The sequence below is a fragment of the Bos mutus genome, chromosome 22, assembly GCF_027580195.1.
Source record: "Bos mutus isolate GX-2022 chromosome 22, NWIPB_WYAK_1.1, whole genome shotgun sequence".
Lineage (NCBI taxonomy): Eukaryota > Metazoa > Chordata > Mammalia > Artiodactyla > Bovidae > Bos > Bos mutus.
The window spans coordinates 14066238-14085730 of record NC_091638.1 but is presented as its reverse complement, the minus strand read 5'-3'; the positions used below and the strand labels follow the sequence as shown (position 1 = coordinate 14085730).

The following is a 19493-nucleotide window of genomic DNA, read 5'->3' as shown; positions in this document are numbered from 1 at the left end:
CCGCGGGCATCACCATGGCTCTGGGAGAGCGGGCTCTGGAGAGAGTGGTGCAGGGGACCGGGGCACGGGGGCACGTCTGGGGACAGGTGGGGCAGCACTTCATTTACGGGGCAGGAGCGCCTCGCCTCCTCTCCACGGCAAGTTTCCCCTTTCCCCACGTCAGTTTATTTTCCTGCCTCTGCCCAGTGAAAACCTCCTTAGGATACTTCTCCCTCTGAACCAGGGTCCATGAAGCACTTTAAGTCATGAATACCCCTCATCTGAGAGCTCCAAAAGGGTTCCTCTTGGGTGATGCTCTTCGGCTCCCAAGAGGCGTGACCTTGTCCTCGGTGCCCTTAAGCAAAATGGGGACAAACGGGTCCAGCCTGTGTCCAGCTGCCTGCTCCTGAGAACTGCCCCGTGGTCGCTCGCCTGGGTTGGGGGTGGAGTGGTCTCTCGGTCTCAGAGCTCGGGGACCCGACTCCACAAGGCCCTTTCTGTGTCCCCCGTCTGCTCTGCAGAGAAGCGTGGGAGAGTCGGAGGCTTTTCTTGTCCCCCTCCCCAGACTGGAGACTCACGGGGGCACAGGCTCTGACTCCCTGTGAAAGTGCCCAGGGCAGCCCAGAAGGAGGCCACGTGATGAGTGGTCACCCCTCCCTTGAGTCCAGGACCCTAACCCTGTCCTGTCACCAGCCCCAGCTCCCCCAGCTCCACCGGGGGCCCACGAGGATGAGGGCGGCGCCGGCCAGAGGTCATCCTGCCAAAGCCTTTTGTAGCAGAACATCCCGGCTCTTTGATGTTGGCCCAGAAGCCTCTGAGACCCGGCTTCAGTTAATTTTATCGCAAGGCAAGTTGGACGCTTGTCCTGGAAGTTGTTCCTGCACGTACCACCTCCGCCTGGCTCTGTGTGGTCCCTCGGGGTCGCCCAGAGTCGGGAGTGTTTGGGTCAGTGGACTTGTCCTGGGAGCTTTCCAAGCTTTCCCCTCCCACCATGCACACGCACACGCACACTCCGTCTCACACACACGCACACACACACACACACCTCCCTTCCTATCACCACTCCGCTGTGTAGAATGGATGCTTTGGGCTCAGCCGACAGCTGGCCTCTCTCTCTAAGGTGGAAATCTAGGAACTTCACCAGTTCTCCCTGCCACCCCCCACTTTGTGGGGCCAGCCTTTCTCAGAAGGCCTCACAGAGAACCACGGTGGTCTGGCCTGCCGGAGGGGAGGGCGAGATCTCAGCGGAGCGGTCATTAGTGGAATGCGTCCAGAGGGACTGTTTGATCACAGCCGTCCGCGAACGTAACAGCCACAGGGGAGTTTTCAGCTGTCCCCCAGTCAGTGTCTGGCCTAAATTTGGACTAATTGGTGCCTGATGGTTTTAATCATATCAGCCAAATGTGCTTTAATTTTCCTTCCCGTTTCATTTTCCTCCCAGTTTTCTCCACCTGAGGAAGTTTCAGCTGCCCCTAATGTGTCCTTAGAGAGTCCCAGAGCAGAAGGGAACATTTGGAGGGCAAGGACACAGGAGAGGAAGTGAAGTGGACTCTTGCTTTGCTCAGGTGTCTCCACAGCTCAGCCTGACTGCATCTGCCTTGTTCTGACGCCTGTCGAGGATGCTGCCGGGGTGACGGAGTCCCCCACAAAGCAGGGTGCTCCCTGAGGCCACACTCTTGCTGACTGCAGCTGCTGCTCTGCCCCCAGCCCGAGCGCCGCCCCCCACCTGCCTTCCTGGCTGCCTTGCCCCTCGAGCCCTGAGGCCGTCTGTCCACCTCCACACAAACCCCAACTTGATGCCTCTGGAACTGTTACTCATGGCTGTCCCCAGGGCCTGGGGGGACAAGGTACTCGGCCCAACCCCATGACACTCCCAAGTCTCCTTTTATCCTTGTGAATGCGGTGGGTTCACGGGAGCCAAGGGGTTCCTGCTCAGCACAGCCTGTAACTGTGAGCAGAGCTTACAGCCAGCGTGACCACTGGCCCTCCCCCGTTTGTGACGTGTGTTTTAGGAAAAGGTCAAAGACGTCACGCATTTAGGTGACAGTTTCATCCTGTGTTTAAAAAGTGCTCACTTACCAAAAAAATAAAACGCTCATCTACTAAGTCTGTTCACAAGCTGGGTAGTGATAGTAGTTTACTGATAAACTCAGCGCTCTGAGAATTACTGTGTAGTAATCCATGTTCCCCGTTTTCAGATCTAGCTCTCCAGGCCTGCCCTGTCCTCCTCCTCTTGGAAAAGTCTCTGAATTGCTTTCTTTTTTAAAAAAAGTTTATTCTTTATTTTTACTATTTTTGGCTGCACTGGGTCTTTGTTGCGACGCGTGGGCTTTCTCTAGCTGCAGCGAGCAGCGGGGGTTACCCTCTGGTTGCATTGCGTGAGCTTCTCATCACGACGGCTTCTCGTGGAGCGTGGGCTCTGGGGCACGTGGGCTTGGCTGCCTCAGTGCACGTGTGATCTTCCTGGACCAGGAACTGAACCCACGTCCTCTGCATTGGCAGGTGCATTCTTAACCACTGGACCACCAGGGAAGTCCCAAGAATGAATTCTTTTTTCTAAATATTTATTTATGACTGTAGCCTGCCAGGTTCCTCTGGCCATGGGATTCTCTAGGCAAGAATACTGGAGTGGGGTGCCATTTCTTTCTCCAGGGGATCTTCCCAACCCAGGGATTGAACCCAAGTCTCCCACATTGCAGGCAGATTCTTTACCATCTGAACCACCAGGGAAGCCATGAATTGCTTTATTTCTGATAGAAATCTCAAGGGCTCTGTTTCTATAGCTTGAAGTCCAAGGTACAGCCTTCCCTCTCATTTCCCTCAAAAGGGTCCGTGGGTCGCTGGTCCCCACCGCCTTCACCTGGACCGTTGTTGCAGCCCCTGCTCAGTAGCTCCCTGCTTCCTGAGGGTCTCTGTTTCTAACAGGTCCCTATTTCTTCTGCCTCCAGGTCCCCACCAGGGTCCTTCCCACCCCGGGACCCGTGTGACTGGTCTTCTTACCCCTTGGCAGAATACGAGCCCCCAGATTCTTGTGTCTGGTTCTTTCTTATTGCTGCGTCCTCAGGCGTTATCTCCTGTATCCTGCCCACCCCGCCACCCCCTGCCTCACTTTCTCCTTTCCCCTTTCCCCTTCTTGATTCTCCTTAACACCCACCACTGTCTCAGAGTATCCTGTCTGCTTTTTTCATTGAAGCGTATTTGATTTACAGTGTTTCAGGTGTACAGCAAAGTGATTCAGTTATATATGTGTGCATGTGTGTTATATATGTGTGCATGTGTGTTATATATGTGTGCATGTGTGTTATATATGTGTGTGTTATATATGTGTGCGTGTGTGTATGTGTATATACACACTGATATGCGAAAAGTCAAAGTGTTGGTCGCTCGGTCGTGTCCAACTCTTTGCGACCCTATGGACTGGAGCCTGCCAGGCTTCTCTGTCCCTGGATTCTCCAGGCAAGAATACTTCTCAGGGGATCTTTCTGACCCAGGAATCGAACCTGGATCTTCCACACTGCAGGCAGATTTTTTTTTATCATCCGAGCCAGCAGCAAAGCCCATGTATATACATACATATGTATTCTTTTCCAGTCTTTTCCGTCACTGGTCGTCACATAGCAGTGAACATAGTTCCCTGTGCTGTGCAGGCCCTTGCTGTTTGTCCGTTATGTGCAACAGTGTGACTCTCTGTTAAATTCCCCATTAACCCCTTCCTGCTCTTTCCCCTTTGGGAAGCATGCGTTTGTATTCTGTGTTTGTGAATCTATTTCTGTTTTATGAGTAAGTTCGTTTGTATCACTTTTTTAGATTCCACACAAGTGATACCATATGATGTTTGCTTACTTCACTCAGTGTGATCAACGAGAGGTCCATCTGTGTTGCGGCAGACAGCGTTGTCTCCTTCCTTTTTATGACGAATGTTCCACTACATGCACCACAGCTTCTTTGCCCATTTGTCTGCTGATGGACATTGAGGTTGCTTCCGTGTCTTGGCTGCTGTGAATAGGGCTGCTGCGAACACTGGGGTGGATATAGGCCTGGGGTGGGATTGCAGGATCAAATGGTAACTCAGTCTTTAGTTTCTGAAGGATTTTCTGTTTAGTCTTTCACTGTGTCTCTCACAGTGGCAGCTCTGCCTTGATGCACACCCAGCTGCATCCCCAGAATCTCACCAGGGCTTTGCACGTGGCAGGCGTTCAGGACACTGTCCGCCGAGCACAGTCACGCTCATGCTCATTGGACCCGTCACTGCTGCGGGGGCTCCCTGTGTCCTCAGCTCAGGTCGGACTGTGCTTTCTGTTCTGCCCACCTCTCAGCAGACTTGAGGACCTTGGGAGTCAGGTTTATAACACTGGAGGCTTCATGCTTACTGTGGCCCCTTGCTCATTTTGTAGAATCGCAGTCACGTTCCACTGTTTTTTATATTTTCTGCTTTTTACCCAACATTCCAGGGTGCACATTTTCCTGACTGTTCTTATTTATGATGGCTGGATCACAACAGAGCAGTTTAGGGGCTGACTGGGTCCTCACGTGGTGGAGTGAGGATTGGGGGAAGAAGCAAATTGGGGGGCCTATTAAGTCTTATTGATTTGCTATCATTCACTTTGCAACCCGCCCCCGCCTCCCATCTTCCCTGCCATCCTATAGGAAATTCAGAGAAAGGGCTGGAAACAGGCCCTCATTAAGTCACTCTGCCTACTCCTTCCCCACCTTAAAGCCCTGCCGTTAGCACACACACACACACACACACACACACACACACACACCACCCCACACTGTACACTCAGGGATTGCATCGTCAAAAGGACTCCCTCAGTGTGACCCCATGGAACATTCCTAAGGATCAGCTGCGATTCATTTGGGTCAAGTACAAACAGTGTCCACTCAAACGGTTACTCGCTTCTTACGACCCTCGTTCTCACTCCTCGTAACCCAGTCACGGCACAGTTCCTACCTGGTGAGTCTTCTCTCGTGAGGAACTGACTCCCGCCACGTCCCGTGACATCCCAGCGCCCCTGCCTCTGGTACCTGTTCTCCCGGGGTCGTGTGGGCAAAATGGTGTGTCCCGATCCTGTGTCTCACCAGAACTTTCTTTGGGCCAGTCTGTTAATGCCTGTACCCACAAGAAGCCCACAGTCCGGCCTATTTGCCAATTAAACCTGGCTTTTCCTCACTTATTTTGGACCTAGGCTGTTGTAGTTAGTTGAATCGGGTCTAAAAGTTTTCCCAAACCAGCTGTATTGCATTCAGCATTTTAAACTTACTGGATTTAATGGCCAGAAACTGATGTAATTATGACCAGTTTCCCAGCAATAAGGGCATTTTTACTGCCCTGGAGAGAGCTGAGAGAATTGGCTGGCCCACAACAAAGGGGGGTAGGTATGGATAATTTTCTTCGAGAAAACAGCCATGTCTTAAGGGGTGAAAAAGAAAAACATTCACGTCCTCAGCCTACCATCCTCACGGACTCTGGGCTTAGCAGGAGCCCACAGGTCCAGAGAGGAGCCTGGAGGGGAGAATGGAGGTGTCGGGCCAGGTTGGGGAGCCTACGGATCCCAGAGGAGGGTGCCCTCGACTTCCCTGAGATCATCCCGATGACTAAGCGCCATTCAGAAGGAGCCTCGCTTGCTTGTGTTGAGGAACATGACGTCACATTTCTGAGCAAACTCCAGAAAAGACACAGAGGCCACGAGGCAGCCGGAGGCCGCGTGTGAGAATCACTCCCTTGCGCTCCAGGTGCCCTCAGCGTCTCATGGAAGACACGGGGCACACAGGGGCCCGGGAACGGAGCAGCGAGTGTTCCCGTAGTCTCGCTTTAAACGTGGATGTGCAGGGCAGGTCAAGAAACTTCTGGAGCGATCCAGAATGAGTGTGCAACAGCAGGTGGAAAGCGGGGAGGGACGGCCAGACCGCACCACATTGACCCAGGGGCTCCTCGCAGATTCCGTCCCAGCGTCTGAAGGCCAGCGGGTAGCATGTCTCGATGTGCAAGGGGTGGACAGACATAGCTTTAAAGTAACTTAAAAACCTTCGCACTCCAAGAGGAGACAAAGTGTATGTTAAAAGTGCAAAATAAAGGGGCCGATGAAGAGGTTTATGTTTGAAACGGAAGCCCTCTGAAGTAGAGTTGTCAGTTTCCTACTTGTTTGGGCCCGTGCCTGTGAGATCTGAAGGCCGCGGAATTAGAATAACCCTCCCGTGTGTGCAGAGCACCTGGGCCGCGCGCGCTCCTCGGCGCCGTCTGCTGGGTTTTTTCTGGTCTGTCTGGGTTGCCTGGGCCTGTCTAGAGGAACTCACGAATAAGAAAATAAGGTTAACTTGGCTTCCCTTTGCCACACACATTCAGTCCCAGTGGAGAGACAGACATGCATTATTTCCCACTGGTAACAGAGGCCCGCGGCCTGCCCGTACCTGCGTCCTGGCGGCCACGGAGCTGCACACCTGAAACCACATCCAGGCAGGGAAGCCGCGCCCGAGCTTTTATGAGCTGCACGAGGGCGATGCTGTGAGTCAGGTCCACGAGCGTCAGTTCACACTGTATCACCAGGATGCAGCATGAAGTACGTTCTGACTTCCACGTTTTAAGGAAGGTTGTCAGCAGGCCGGGCTTTGTCACCTGGTGGCCACTCGGCCCAGGTGAGCCACTGTCCCCTCAGCTGCCCCCGCACACTGAGGAGGTTACCACTTCAGGCTCCTGCTGTTACCCAGGGCCAGAGATGGCTTCTTGTGTTGGTTTGCATTTGGGAAGCTGAAATCCAGAAAGGAAGCCAACACAAACTCTGTCCTGGAGGGTGAGTGTGCTAAGAAAAGAAGGGAAAAAAAAGCCCCTACCTTACAATTTGTGAGCCTGGTGGGGAACATGAGGGATGATTCTGTGGGATACAAGCCTCTCCTTTTGGTGTTTTGGTTACACCAAGTGATTCCTGAATGCTCTCTGACACAACTCATGTTCCAGGGACTGTAGCAGAAGGTTGAATAAAGTAGGGTGTTTACCCAGAGTCCATCATCTGCTTGTTTATATACTCTCAATTAAACTGATGTGGGGAATTGTCTTTCCAAGTTGATCTTCATTCTAAACTCAGATTCACAACTTTTTTATGATCTTTCCCTTTAAGACCCTATGTTTTGAATGGATGCCTGTCTGCCAGGTGAACTGCACATATTTAGTACATTCATGTCTCCACTTTGATGGATTTTAGCCGTCCAGCTACCAGTCAGACATCTTAGCAGCAGGAGAAATGTGAGGCAGGCATCCTTTGTTTGCAGGAAATGAACACCAGCCATTTGATGTTTCCAAATAAAATCTACTCTCTGCCATAGACAATTATTGCAAAATAAAATTGTTTCCTTGTCTTGGCTAATGGGCATTAACCGACTTCTAATGAAAATACTAACCGCAGGAGGAAGGCACTGTCTTGACACTCTTTGCAGTGTCTTCTTGCGTTACTCATTTCTTAAAGTCACTGCATTGCTCGCTCCTGACTGCAGTGATCAGACCCACGAGAAGTTGTCTAGCAGCTGCTCAGCCATGAATTCAGCATCTCTGTGGACAAGTATCACTTTCCCACCTGCCTTACTGAGTATGGGTCTCAGTGTGCCCAGAACGTCCCCTGCTAAGGTGGCTCGGAAGAGAACAAGGTGGGATGACCTCTAAGCAGACTCACAATTCACTTTTAACAAAGTTTAAGTACTGAGAACATACAAGGTTAAAGGCCACACTGCCTGATAAAGGCAGTGGAATGTTTTAAAAGAAGGTTGGTGCCCATCGTAATGGGCCTTCCCTGATAGGTCATCATAATTTATAACCTGTGGTGGCCAAAGAGAAAACCAAGCTCTTGGAGAAAGGAATCACTCATTTCTAGGCCACTTAAAATCCTAATATTTATTACAAATTAATTTAGCAAGGCAAATTAAAATTATCTTTTCAAAAAGTATCCAGACTTATCTTTACTATCATCTCATTCTAAGAATCCAATCAGACCTGGTACCTAGTAAGGCATGAAGGCTTGCCTAGTTGTTTTTCCATTTTTCTATTGAAGGTCATCTTGGTTCCTTTTTCTTTTTAGTGATTTTGAATAAAGCTGCCACAGACTTTGCACACGGGTTTTCCTGTGGACACACGTTTTCATTGCTCTTGAGTGAATACCTAAGAGTGCAGCTGCTGGATTGTATGGCAAAACTATCTTCAGTTTTATACACATCACCAAACTCTCTTCCATGACGGTTGTACCGTTTTGCAATCCTGCAGCAATGAATGAGAGTTTTTGTTACTCTACATCCTGGCTAGCATTGATTATTGTCAGTTTTTATGAATCTAGGTGTGTAGTGGTATACACTGCGGTTTGAATGTGCATTTCCCTAGTGACAACTGATGCCGAGTATCCCTTCACATGTTCATTTGTCATCTATAATACCTTCTGTGATGGAGTGTCTATTCAGATTTTCTGCCCATTTATAAAGTTCTCTTGTTGAACTTTAAGAATTCCTTTTACATGCTCTGGATAAAAGTCCTTTATCAGATATGTAATTTGCAAATATTTTCTCCTAGTCTTATGGCTTCCCTGGTGGCTCAGAGGGTAAAGCGTCTGCCTGCAATGCAGGAGACCTGGATTCGATCCCTGGGTTGGGAAGATCCCCAGAGAAGGAAATGGCAGCCCACTCCGGTGGTACTCTTGCCTGGAGAATCCCATGGATGGAGGAGCCTGGTGGGCTACAGTCCATGGGGTCGCAAAGAGTCGGACACAACTGAGCGACTTCACTTTCACTTTGCTTTCTTTGCTTTGTCTTAGGGGCTTCCCAAGCATCCGCCAGCAGCGCAGGAGACACAGGAGCCATGGGTTCAATCCCTGAGTTGGGAAGATCCCCTGGAGGAGGGCACGGCATCCCACTCCAGTATTCTTGCCTGGAGAATCCCATGGACAGAGGAGCCTGGAGGGCTACAGTCCATGGGGTCGCAAAGAGTCAGACACGACTGAAGCAATTGAGCAAAACACAGCACGTGTACTCTCTCATCAATCTTCTGCAAAGAGCAAAGGCTTTAAAAAAAAAATTTTTTTTAATTGAAGTTGATTTACCATATTGTGTTGGTTTCAGATATATAGCAAAGTGACTCAGTTATACGTGCATAAATCTGTATTTATTCTTTTCCATTATAGTGTATGTCAGGGTACTGAGTATATAGGTCCCTGTGCTATATAGTAGGACCTAGTTGGTTATCCATTCTCTATATACCAATTTGTATCTGCAAATCCCAAACTCCTAATTTATCCCACCCCATGCCTCCCATCCCCTCTGCTAACCATGTAGGCTTGTTTTCTTTCACTTGTATCTTTTAGGTTCTACATAGAAGCAACATCATACGATAGTCTTTCTCTGTCTGGCTTACTTCACTTAGTATGACCATCTCTAGGTCCATTCATTTTGTTGCAAATGGCAGTATTTCATTCTTTTTAGGTTCTACATAGAAGCAACATCATACGATAGTCTTTCTCTGTCTGGCTTACTTCACTTAGTATGACCATCTCTAGGTCCATTCATTTTGTTGCAAATGGCAGTATTTCATTCTTTTTAGATTCTACATAGAAGCAACATCATACGATAGTCTTTCTCTGTCTGGCTTACTTCACTTAGTATGACCATCTCTAGGTCCATTCATTTTGTTGCAAATGGCAGTATTTCATTCTTTTTATGGCTAAATAAAATTCCATTGTAAATATATAAAGGGCAAAGTTGTAAACACTGATAAAGTCCAATTTGTCAGTGTTTTTCTTTCTGGGACTGTAATTTTGTGTTGTGAAAACTCATCAGCAAACCTAAGGTCATATATGTATTCTCCTATATGTTCTTCAAGACGTTTTTTGTTTGTTTTACATTTTACATTCAGATCCATGATCCATTTTGAATCATTTCTGTTTTGGGCCATGCCACACAGCTTATGGAATTGTAGCTCCGACCAGAGATTGAACCCAGACCTCAGCAGTGAGAGTTTGGAGTCCTAACCACTGGACCACCAGGGAAGTCCCTTGATGACGTTTTATTTGAGGTGCAAGATAAATGCTTAGGGGCAGGTTTTTACATAGAGGTGTCCGTTTGTTCCAGCATTGTTTGTTAAAAATGTTCCCCCATTCAGGTTACCTTTGCACGCTTGTCAAAACTTTGATATTATTTGTGTGGGTCTGTAAAAATCCTGTTGGGATTATGATAGGAATTGCATTAAACCTGTATTTTGGGGAAATAAATATATGTACTATATTGTCTTCTAATTCATGAACATAGTAAATATATCCATTTATTTCATTTAAAAAATTTTTATCCGCATTTTGTAGGTTTTAACGTACAGATCCTGACATTTTGCTAGTTATACCTTTGAAATTTGTCAGAACTTGCTTTATGACAGTAAATATATTTTGAAGACTTTACATGTACATTTGAAAAGAACATACATTCTGCAGTTGTTAAATGAATTTTTCTTTATAGGTCTATAAGGTCAGGTTTGTTAATCTCGTTGTGTAAAACACCCACATCCCTTCTGATTTTCATGTACATGTTGGGAGAGATTGAGAATGTGCCACCGTAATTATGGATTTGCCTCATTCTCACTTTGGTTCTGTCCTTTATTTAAACATATTCTGAGGCTGTTATTAGGTACATTTAGAATTTAGACTTGGTATATCTTCCTGATCAGTTGATCTTTTTATAAATATATGTCTCTCTTTATTCTTAGTTATAATTATTGGCTTAAAGCTGACTTCGATATTATTATAACTACACCAGCTTTCTTTTGTTACAATTTGTGTGACATATCTTTTTTCATTCTTAAAACTTCAGTTGTTCTTTGCTCTTGTATTTAAGTATGTTGGTACGCATCACATGGTCGCGTTTTATTTTGGTTATATCCAGTCTAAAAATGTTAGTCTTTTATTTGTAGCACTTCGTAAATTACACTTAATATAGATGTTGATATATTTGGGCCTACATTTACGACATTACTCTTGATTTCTGCTCTTTTTTTCCTTCCGTCTTTGGGTTTGTTTTGCTCTTTTTCTAGCTTCTTAACATGAATGCCTGGATTATTGACTTGGACCTTTCTCTTTTATGTTAAGTATTTAGTACCATAAAGTTCTCTTTAAGCACTGCTTTAGCTGCACCCACCACCCCCCCCCGACTTTGATATATTGTATAGACATCTTTCAGCTCAGAATACTTTCTAATTTTCCTTGGGATGTCTTCTTTGATCCTTGGATTATTTAAGGGTGTGTTGTTTAATTTCCAAGTGACTGGAAATACTTTAGTTATCTTTGTTATTTACCCTAACTCTAACCCCTAACCCTCTGTCACCCTAACCCTAATAAACTCATGTCCATTGAGTCGATGATGCCATCCAACCCTCTCATCCTCTGTCACCCCCTTCTCCTCCTACCCTGAATCTTTCCCAGCATCAGGGTCTTTTCCGACAAGTCGGCTCTTGCATCAGGTGGCCAAAGTATTGGCGCTTCAGCTTTCTCAAGCTCTTCTTTGTCACCTCCCTAATACTTTCTGGTTCCCCGGGTCTCTCATTTTCTGTCTGGCCACTGACTACACATGTCCACACTTGTCATGTCTGGGCCAAACACTGGGAGAACAGAGGGGAGTTTTGGCTGATGGCTCCTGTTGCTGCCCCCACGGAACTGCCCGCTGCCTGGGGCGGAGGAGAACCAAGGGAAAGGAAAGAGGCTTTCATCTGCACTCTTGCAGCTTTTGGACACTTCCTTTCCCCTTCCTGAAGCCTGGCTTCTCCCGGAGCCCTCCCGTCTGCCCCTCAGTGCTCAGTCCGGGGTTTGGGTGTGCTGAGGTCGTGCTGAGGTCGAGGTGGGCTGCGCCAGAGGGAAAGCAGCAGTGGTGCTCTGGCCTCCGTCCCCACTGCTGGTGCTGCTAACTTTTCTGTAATCTCAAAGAGCTGCTCTGTGTATTCTGTTCCGGTTTTAAATGGATAAGAAGAGTGGCATGTGTTTTCTCTGTCTTTCCCAGAATTAGAACCTCTGACTGATATTATTTAAAATTTTATTTTCTAATTAACTCATCTTTATAGGTGGGATAAGAGTTGATGTGCTAGTAAGAGTTTAGGCAGCCAGATTGCATAGCTTTCAATTCTTTCGGCTTTATTTATGCTTGGCCTTTATGTCAGCTGCACATGATGCTATTTTGGCCTCTTCCTTTGATCATGTAATTTCCACCGTAGGTTTCTATTTGCACTTTCTAAGTAGCCTCATGAGTAAACGTACCCATGCTATTTCTTTGCGAGTGGGGCTCAGCCTCTTACACATGACGCGTGGCAGGGTTAGTAGAGTAGCGGGTTTGGATATAGCTCACCTGAACCGTATGAGGCACAGTTTTGAGAAAAATTAGATGGGAATCCTTGCTGAAGATCCTTTCCGACTAAGTTTGTGCTTGCTTCAGACCTACTGAACCACAGCAGCCTTCTGAACTCATCAAGCTGGGTGTAATTTCAGAACGGATTCGCACGCAGCTCTTTTAAGATGCGAATCTTTGCAGAAATTACACCTGATGCAGTTGAGCTGGCAGCTGGTGTCTACACACTCAGGAAGTGGGATAGGATCTCCACGGAGGCTCAGATTCATTCACATGCAACTCAGAGTCCACGTAAAGGTCTAATTACCCCCGTGACCTTCCTGTCTGCATCTGTGATTGGTTAAGAAATGGAGAGATGATACTCCAGCCCTGGTTGCTATGATCAGGTAGGAAGACAAAAGAACAGTGGGAGCAGCCAAGGTCAGCCTGGTTCCAGCCTCAGGTGGGATTAGGGGCCAGCTCCCTGTGTGCTGCCATCATGGCCCCTCGTCTCACTAAGCCTCTGTTACCTCATCTATAAAGCACAGTACGCGCTTACCTTGTGAGGTCAGGCTACTGAGAGGGAGGCATGAGAAAATGTACAGGAAACTGCAGTCTGCTGAATGTGAAGTGCCACCGAAGTGTTTATTAGAAAATATTTGAAGAATAACAGATAAAAATGGGACATGGATGATGAATCAACAGAAACAACTCTAATACTAGAGCCAGGGTTCATTCCTAAAGCCTTCTCTTCTCTGTCCGCAGGGCATGGACTCCAGGGTCTGGATCAGGAAGTCTCTGGGAGCAGGGCTGGGGCGGCCCCTCTCTGAGTCCCTTCCAGCCCTGAGGGTTTAGGATTCTGCCCGTGGTGCCGCAGGCTCAAGGGTGCCTGAGTGTGTCTCCTGTTTCTCCTAGGAAGTTGGCAAGGGCACATCTCCCAGGGTACCTGGGCAGGGGTGTTGCCCCGGTTCAGCTTGTTAGTGCCTCTTCCTTCTCCCAGCAACCCGCCCCCGCCCCCTGCCCCAAGATCACTGGGAACCCAGAATCACACTTCTGGCTGTAGGAAAGAGGCTATGTTGGGCTTGGGACACAAGGGCCAGCAGGGTCGTGGAACTGAGAGCTGGCAAGTTTGTTCACCCATGATTTGCTTTCCCTGAAGTGTTCAGGCTCCCAGAACACACAGCCTCCTGAGGGGCCAACAGGAAGCACCCCATCCTGACCTGGCATTTGTCCAACTGCAGTGGACTCCCTCCTGCTCACCCCCAAGGGTGCCTCTGTGATCAGCAGCACCCCGGGGCTCACTGCCCAGTAACATGGGCAGCCAGAGACTCAGGATACCCAGCGAACAGTCGTGGGCCCGGGGCTCACTGCCCAGTAACATGGGCAGCCAGAGACTCAGGATACCCAGCGAACAGTCGTGGGTCAGGATGGAGCCGCTGACTGCTCTTCTTTCCTCCCTTGCAGATCACCTCCAACGAGAAGCACCTGGAGAGTCTCAAGAGCACAGGGAACCTTCTGCGGGCTCTGGAGGGGCTGGCCCCAGCCGGGGGGTGAGTAGGCTTGGCAAACACTCTCCCATTTCTTTTTCCTCTCCTCCTCGTTTCCCCTACACACCAGGGACCATCACCCTCCCACCTGACACTGCCCACTGTGCGCCCTCCCTCCTGGTGGATGGGCCACCCAGGCCCCACCTGCTAAGGGGCGCCCAGCCTTTGCTGGTAGCTTTTCTTCAGAATCACGAGGTTGTATGGAACCTGCTTCCTGGTGTTTTGAGTATTGCATTCATTGGAGAACACGTGGTTGAGGTACTGGGGAGATGGTGATTCTATGGAGGAGGCTCGGCTCCAACCAGCACTGCTGCATTAATCCTGGGTGGGGCAGCACCTCCTGGCCTCCCCCACCTTTCTTGTGCTTTCTGTGAGCTGACGGAAGGGACAGACTGACCTTGATGGGAGTGGCCCTTCTTGCCTGGCGGCCCCTGTGGTGTAAGGTGTGGACAGTGGCTCCTGGGCCAGGTGGGTCCATCCCCAGGGACGGCAGCGTCCTCAGCCCTGATGGGGTCCTGACGGTGGGTGCGTCTCCCTTGCTGGTCACTGGCACTCAGTGCCGCTCTGGTGGGTGGGATGGGCTCATGGCTCCACTGGAGTAGCCTGGCCTGAGCCAAGAGCAGTTCAAGTGCATTCCTTCCTTTCAGAGAGACCCCTGATATGCAGAGCAGGAATACTGGAGCACAGGAGGAATACCCCATTCCCCTGCACCCCACCTCTTCTTTGCAGCCCCCAGTGCCACTGCTAGGCAGCAGCTCGCCTACCATGTAGTCAGGAGTGTGCCACCAGCTAATTTTACACTTCTGGGGGCACTGCCAAGCGCCATTCTCTGCTTTGGTGACAGTTGTTAAGGCACAAGTGTGTGTGTCAGACAATCTGCTCCAGTAACAAAGATTCCACGTTAAGGTCTTAATTGCACATCCACACCTATGAGAATGAGAAATCCAGAGTTGCTGGCTGATTGGCCAGGAAGGAGCACCATGGAGCGTCTGGGATCTCTGCTGGTTGACACAAGTCAGCTGCAGGCTGGCGCCAGGCAGGCTCTTTGTGGGCTCTGGGCTGACAGGCTCTGGCTGCCGTCTGCCTGACTCGCTCTCGCAGCTCGGCATCTGGTGCAATCTGTCCAAAGCAGCTCAATGCCAAGTGGTGGCAGGGCCAGGAGCTCAGGCATAGCTTAGGGGGCTTGCTATGGTGGGACTGGGGGCTTTGGGGTTCTCACCTCCCACCCCTAGAGCCTGGGGATCCTGTCTGTGTTTTTCAAAATGATGCTCAGGGCAGCTTTGGGAAGCAGCTGTTTCATCAGGTACTCAGGTGAAAAGGCCAGCCCCTTTGGAAGATGGGGGCATTTAACCTTGGAAATGCCTAAATGTTTACTTCTGTTTTTCTCACAGGTCATCAGCCAACAGCTCAGTGGCGTCCTTGGCCCTGGAGATCCTCCAAGCTGCTGGACACTAGGCAAGAAGGCACTCGGCACAGTACTCTGCGGCTGCCACCCCCGGCTACACACACTCCACAGGTCACCCACAGCTCTGTGTGGATCCAATAAAGTCAGCTGAATCCAGAACCTCTGGTTGAGATGCTCTGACTCCAGCCCTAGAAAACCCACTCAGAACGAGCCCTCTCGGTGCCTGTTGGCTGCATCTGGGAACCCAGGTTTGCTCGACGTTCTCAGAATGCTCTTCCCGTGTGTGGGCCACGTAGGCCTCTGCTCAAGCCGGCGCTACCTGCGCTCATCAAAGTGGAGGGAAGCTGCGGGCATCTCCCAGCCTGTCTCCTCCAGAGATTTACCAGGCGGGATGAGACAGGAATGCTCTTCCAGCTGCAGATCTAGAGCAAGCCTTTGGAAGCTTGTTTTATTTCACCTGCCTGGCTTTTCATTTCAGGGATGAACTGATTCTGAGAATCCTGGGGAGAAATGGGCAAGACTCCACTCACAGGAGCAGGTAGTTGACACTTTGCCTAAAGGAATGCAGCATGCTCAAGGAATGCTGGCTTCCTTGCAGGTCTGTCTGCTCACCTAAGTGGGATGAAGGCATCAAGGTTGACTCCTTCCCCCCACCTTCTACCAGTGACCACCACCTCCCAGCCTCAACACCTTTCCAGCTTCTTCCTCACACATACACCCTTAAGGCCCCTGGTACTGCGGAGGGGTGCTAGGACCGTGGCACTGGGGGGCGGGGGTCCTGGGTGGCTGGAACCAGGTGAGCAAATTGAGAACATTCCTTGGCCTCCTCTCTGGGATCTGTTTCCTCAAACTGCAGAATGAAAGGGCTAGACTGGATCAGCAGCGGCAGTGCTCCAGACTTCTCAGACAGAGGAGCCCCGTCCCCTGACGGGCTTGTCCCCGGCCACAGCCCCTACGCAGGCAGGATGGGCGGGGCAGGCAGGGGTAGGAGCTACACGGGCATGGGATTCTCCAGGCAAGAATACTGGAGTGGGTAGCCATTCCCTTCTCCAAGGGATCTTGGTGACCCAGGTCTCCTGCATTGCAGGAGGAGTCTTAACCATCAGAGCCACCAGGGAGGCCCCATCTACTGTGTCATGGGCAGCTGGCCACACTGTCACCACCAGCCTCATCTGCCACTGTGATACGGGCAGTGTGCCAGCTTCCATGTGGCTTTGCAGTGAACAGCTGCTCTGCGCCCCCCTCCACAAAGGCATGGATGTAACTCACCGTATTTAAACCCCACCACCTGCCAAGCACACCACCTTATCTCCATCTCATAGCAGAGGAAACCAAAGCTCAGAGCCAGTCCACCTGCCCAAGGCCCCGCTGTCAGGTTGAACTTAGGACTCTGACTCCAGAGCCTGTTTGTCCAGCAGTGGGATATCCAGAGCCGAGCTGTGAGTAGCTGGGGTGTAAGGGGGACCTGCACCCCGGAGCAGGCAGTTTCTTTTGCTTCAGCCTCCCTAGTGCCCACATGAGGAGGCCCCACAGGAAGTCTTGCTGGGCAGCATACCCATCACCCGGCTGTGCACCCCAGGGGCCCTGGCCTGCCTGGATGTGCCTGTGCTCCAAGGGTGAGGGAGTCGATGGAGGCCTGGCCTTCAGCTCCTGTTGCTTTGCCCCTCTGCTGCAGGGAACAGGCACAGTTCTGTTTGCCCAGGCAATCTGTTCTCTCATTTCACTCAGATCTTGAGGGAACCACCCTGGAGTTCTGGGCCGAGTCCTCCCAGAAGGTATTTCAGAGCAATGGAATCTTCTTAACGTTTCTGCGTTGAGCAGGGACTCTCTGCTGCTTAAGGTGAAACAGGAGAGCTTTAACATTCCAAAACCATGCTAAGTGGACCATGCGTGGCTGCAAGTCCCCAGCCTTGCTTCTCTGAGGAAAGGCGTATCAGAAAGGCACAGGGGGAGAAGACAGTCCCTAGCAGGGCTTCTGTCCACCAAGAGTTAGAGGATCCTTTATGTCCCTTCTCACAAGGGCACTTATGCAAAGCCAGAGCCCCGATACTGCTGAGCTGAGGTAGGGGACATGAACTGTCTGGGTGGGCAAGGATGTCGAGGGCGGTAACCCTTCCTGCCCCGCATGGGAGGCCCACACCCCTTTGTGGCTTCCCAGGCTCTGAGAACTGGCTGCTGGCCACCCATCAGGGCCCTTAGGATTCTGGCAACATCCCAGGTGCCTCTGGTCCTCCCCTTCCTATCCCCTCCGAGCTTCAGCTATTTGCTAATTGACTACAGTCCACTGGCTGAGCGCCCCAGGGAGGAAAGGCATGACAGAGCTAACTGCAAAGGCATCAGCAGCACGCTGTGCGTGGAGCGGACTTGCGAGGCCACAGGCTGCCTTCTCTCCACTCACGGCAGGCCCGAGCTTTGAGACCTCGCCTCAGCTTACAGCCTGAGCACACACCCAAGGAGCTGGCCCTCTGGGAACATCTGGGGTGACTTTGGCCTGGGAGGTCTCCTGGGCAGAATCTGGCAGCTAAGCAGCAGCAGTAGGATTTACTTCTTATGGTTCTTGGTACTTGTCTAGCTGTTCATGTCTCCCGTATTACTGTGAGGTCACCATGTCACCTCATGAGGTTCTCAAGTCAGTTCTGGGATTGCAGGGCAGGTGTCAGCCCTGTGGCACAGGTCAGAAAGTGGGGGCTCTGCTGGCCAAGGCTCTTGTCAAAGGTCTGGGTCTCTTCTGCCCCCACTTGAAGCAAAATGCCGTTTTCTCCTTACTCAAACCTCAGAAAACTATGTAGCAGTCAGTGTCTCTGATACGGGGACTTAGGCTGAGTGAGGTAGGAGCCTCAGGAAGGAACTGGAGGGAGGGGGAGGCTTGGTCCCTGGGGAGAGCTCTGGAGCTGGGGGACAAGACTCACCAAACGTGAGGCGGCTTTGGCCCCAACAGCCTCAAGCTTGGATAAGCAGAGGCAGGGAAGTGGCAACCACAGCAGCCTCGGCCCAGAATCAGGACATGGGCAGGGTGAGGGTCTTGATGTGACCTGGAAGAAGGCTGGCCTTTTTCACCCGACCTCCACCTCTCAGAGGCATGATGTTGAGGTGGCAGAGGAGGCCTGTCACCCCTCCCTCTAGCTTCCTCACCAGATGGGGCGGTGGCATGGACACCACATCTGACGCTAAGAAAAAGGACACACTACCTTTAGTGCCCTGCACCCCCGCCGCCATTGTTTTCTAACCGCATTTGCCAGGTGTTCACTCAAGCAAGGCAGTAGGTTCTCACCTACCAGGACAGAACACCTGCAGTGCGCGACTCCGCTTTCTGTTGGCTTATGAACTATACAGCACGGGGCAGATCTTCTGCTTTTACTGCACTAATCAAGACAAAAATGCAAGAGCATATTTACCTCAAGATCTTTCACTATCAAGGATTCAAATAACCAGATCAAAGCCTCAGGTCTCAAACACCTCCTCCAACATGGAAAAAGCTTTATTTTTCAGCTCAGTGGCGGTCACTACAATGGGATCAAACGTCCCATGCACCTCCATCTCCAGGTAATAAATCACTATTCTGATTTTTTTGGTAATTATTTTTTTGCTTTTTCATTTTACCATCTGTGGATGGTTTGCTTAAGATAGTTGACCCTTTTTTGTACCTATACGCTTCTACAGCAAGCCTTGGTGACCTGCTTTTGCTTAGTATCAATCTGAGATATACCCATACTGTTAATGTTGTATTTTACTGCATTGTGGCTGTTCTCTTGCAATTACCAGACACATGGGCATCTGGTGTGGGCTTTTATACTTTGTTGATTATGGATTTTCTTCCTGCATTAACTTCAATTTTATCCAAATGGCTGCATACCTGTTCCACACTTTACTGAAAAGTCCCTTTTTCACATGACCTCCAGTGCTACCTTCCAAGTGTCTATTGTCTTCATCTTATTCTGCTCCCTTAGTGTACACTTCTATTCATGTGCCAATAACAGTAGTAACTCATTACTGACCACGTGATTTTTTTTCAGAAACTCAAAACCACTCATGGCTGGCAATTTTTCTTTTGACTGGCTAAAAATTCTGTTGTTGCACTAACATTTTGTAGGTTATTACATTCAGTAGTTACACCTGACACATCTTTAGTCTTCTGATTTTTGTGAAATGTTGTCTTCAAACCATTTTTCTGCAGAAGCAAAGAAGCATTCTCCAGAATCTTGACTTTTCTTTTTTCTTTCTGTATTAGAATCACT

At 49.9% G+C, this 19493-nt stretch overlaps 1 protein-coding gene across 1 annotated transcript in view; it reads left to right on the top strand.

Moving 5' to 3' along the window:
• Positions 1–15415, top strand: part of ULK4 (unc-51 like kinase 4) — a 502164-nt gene extending 486749 nt beyond the window's left edge. Inside the window, exons 36-37 of the mRNA XM_070359559.1 lie at positions 13771–13856; positions 15245–15415. Coding sequence (XP_070215660.1) covers positions 13771–13856; positions 15245–15308 — 150 coding nt within the window. The 3' untranslated portion in view covers positions 15309–15415. The remainder of the gene's footprint in view (positions 1–13770; positions 13857–15244) is intronic.
• Positions 15416–19493: the final 4078 nt, after the last annotated feature.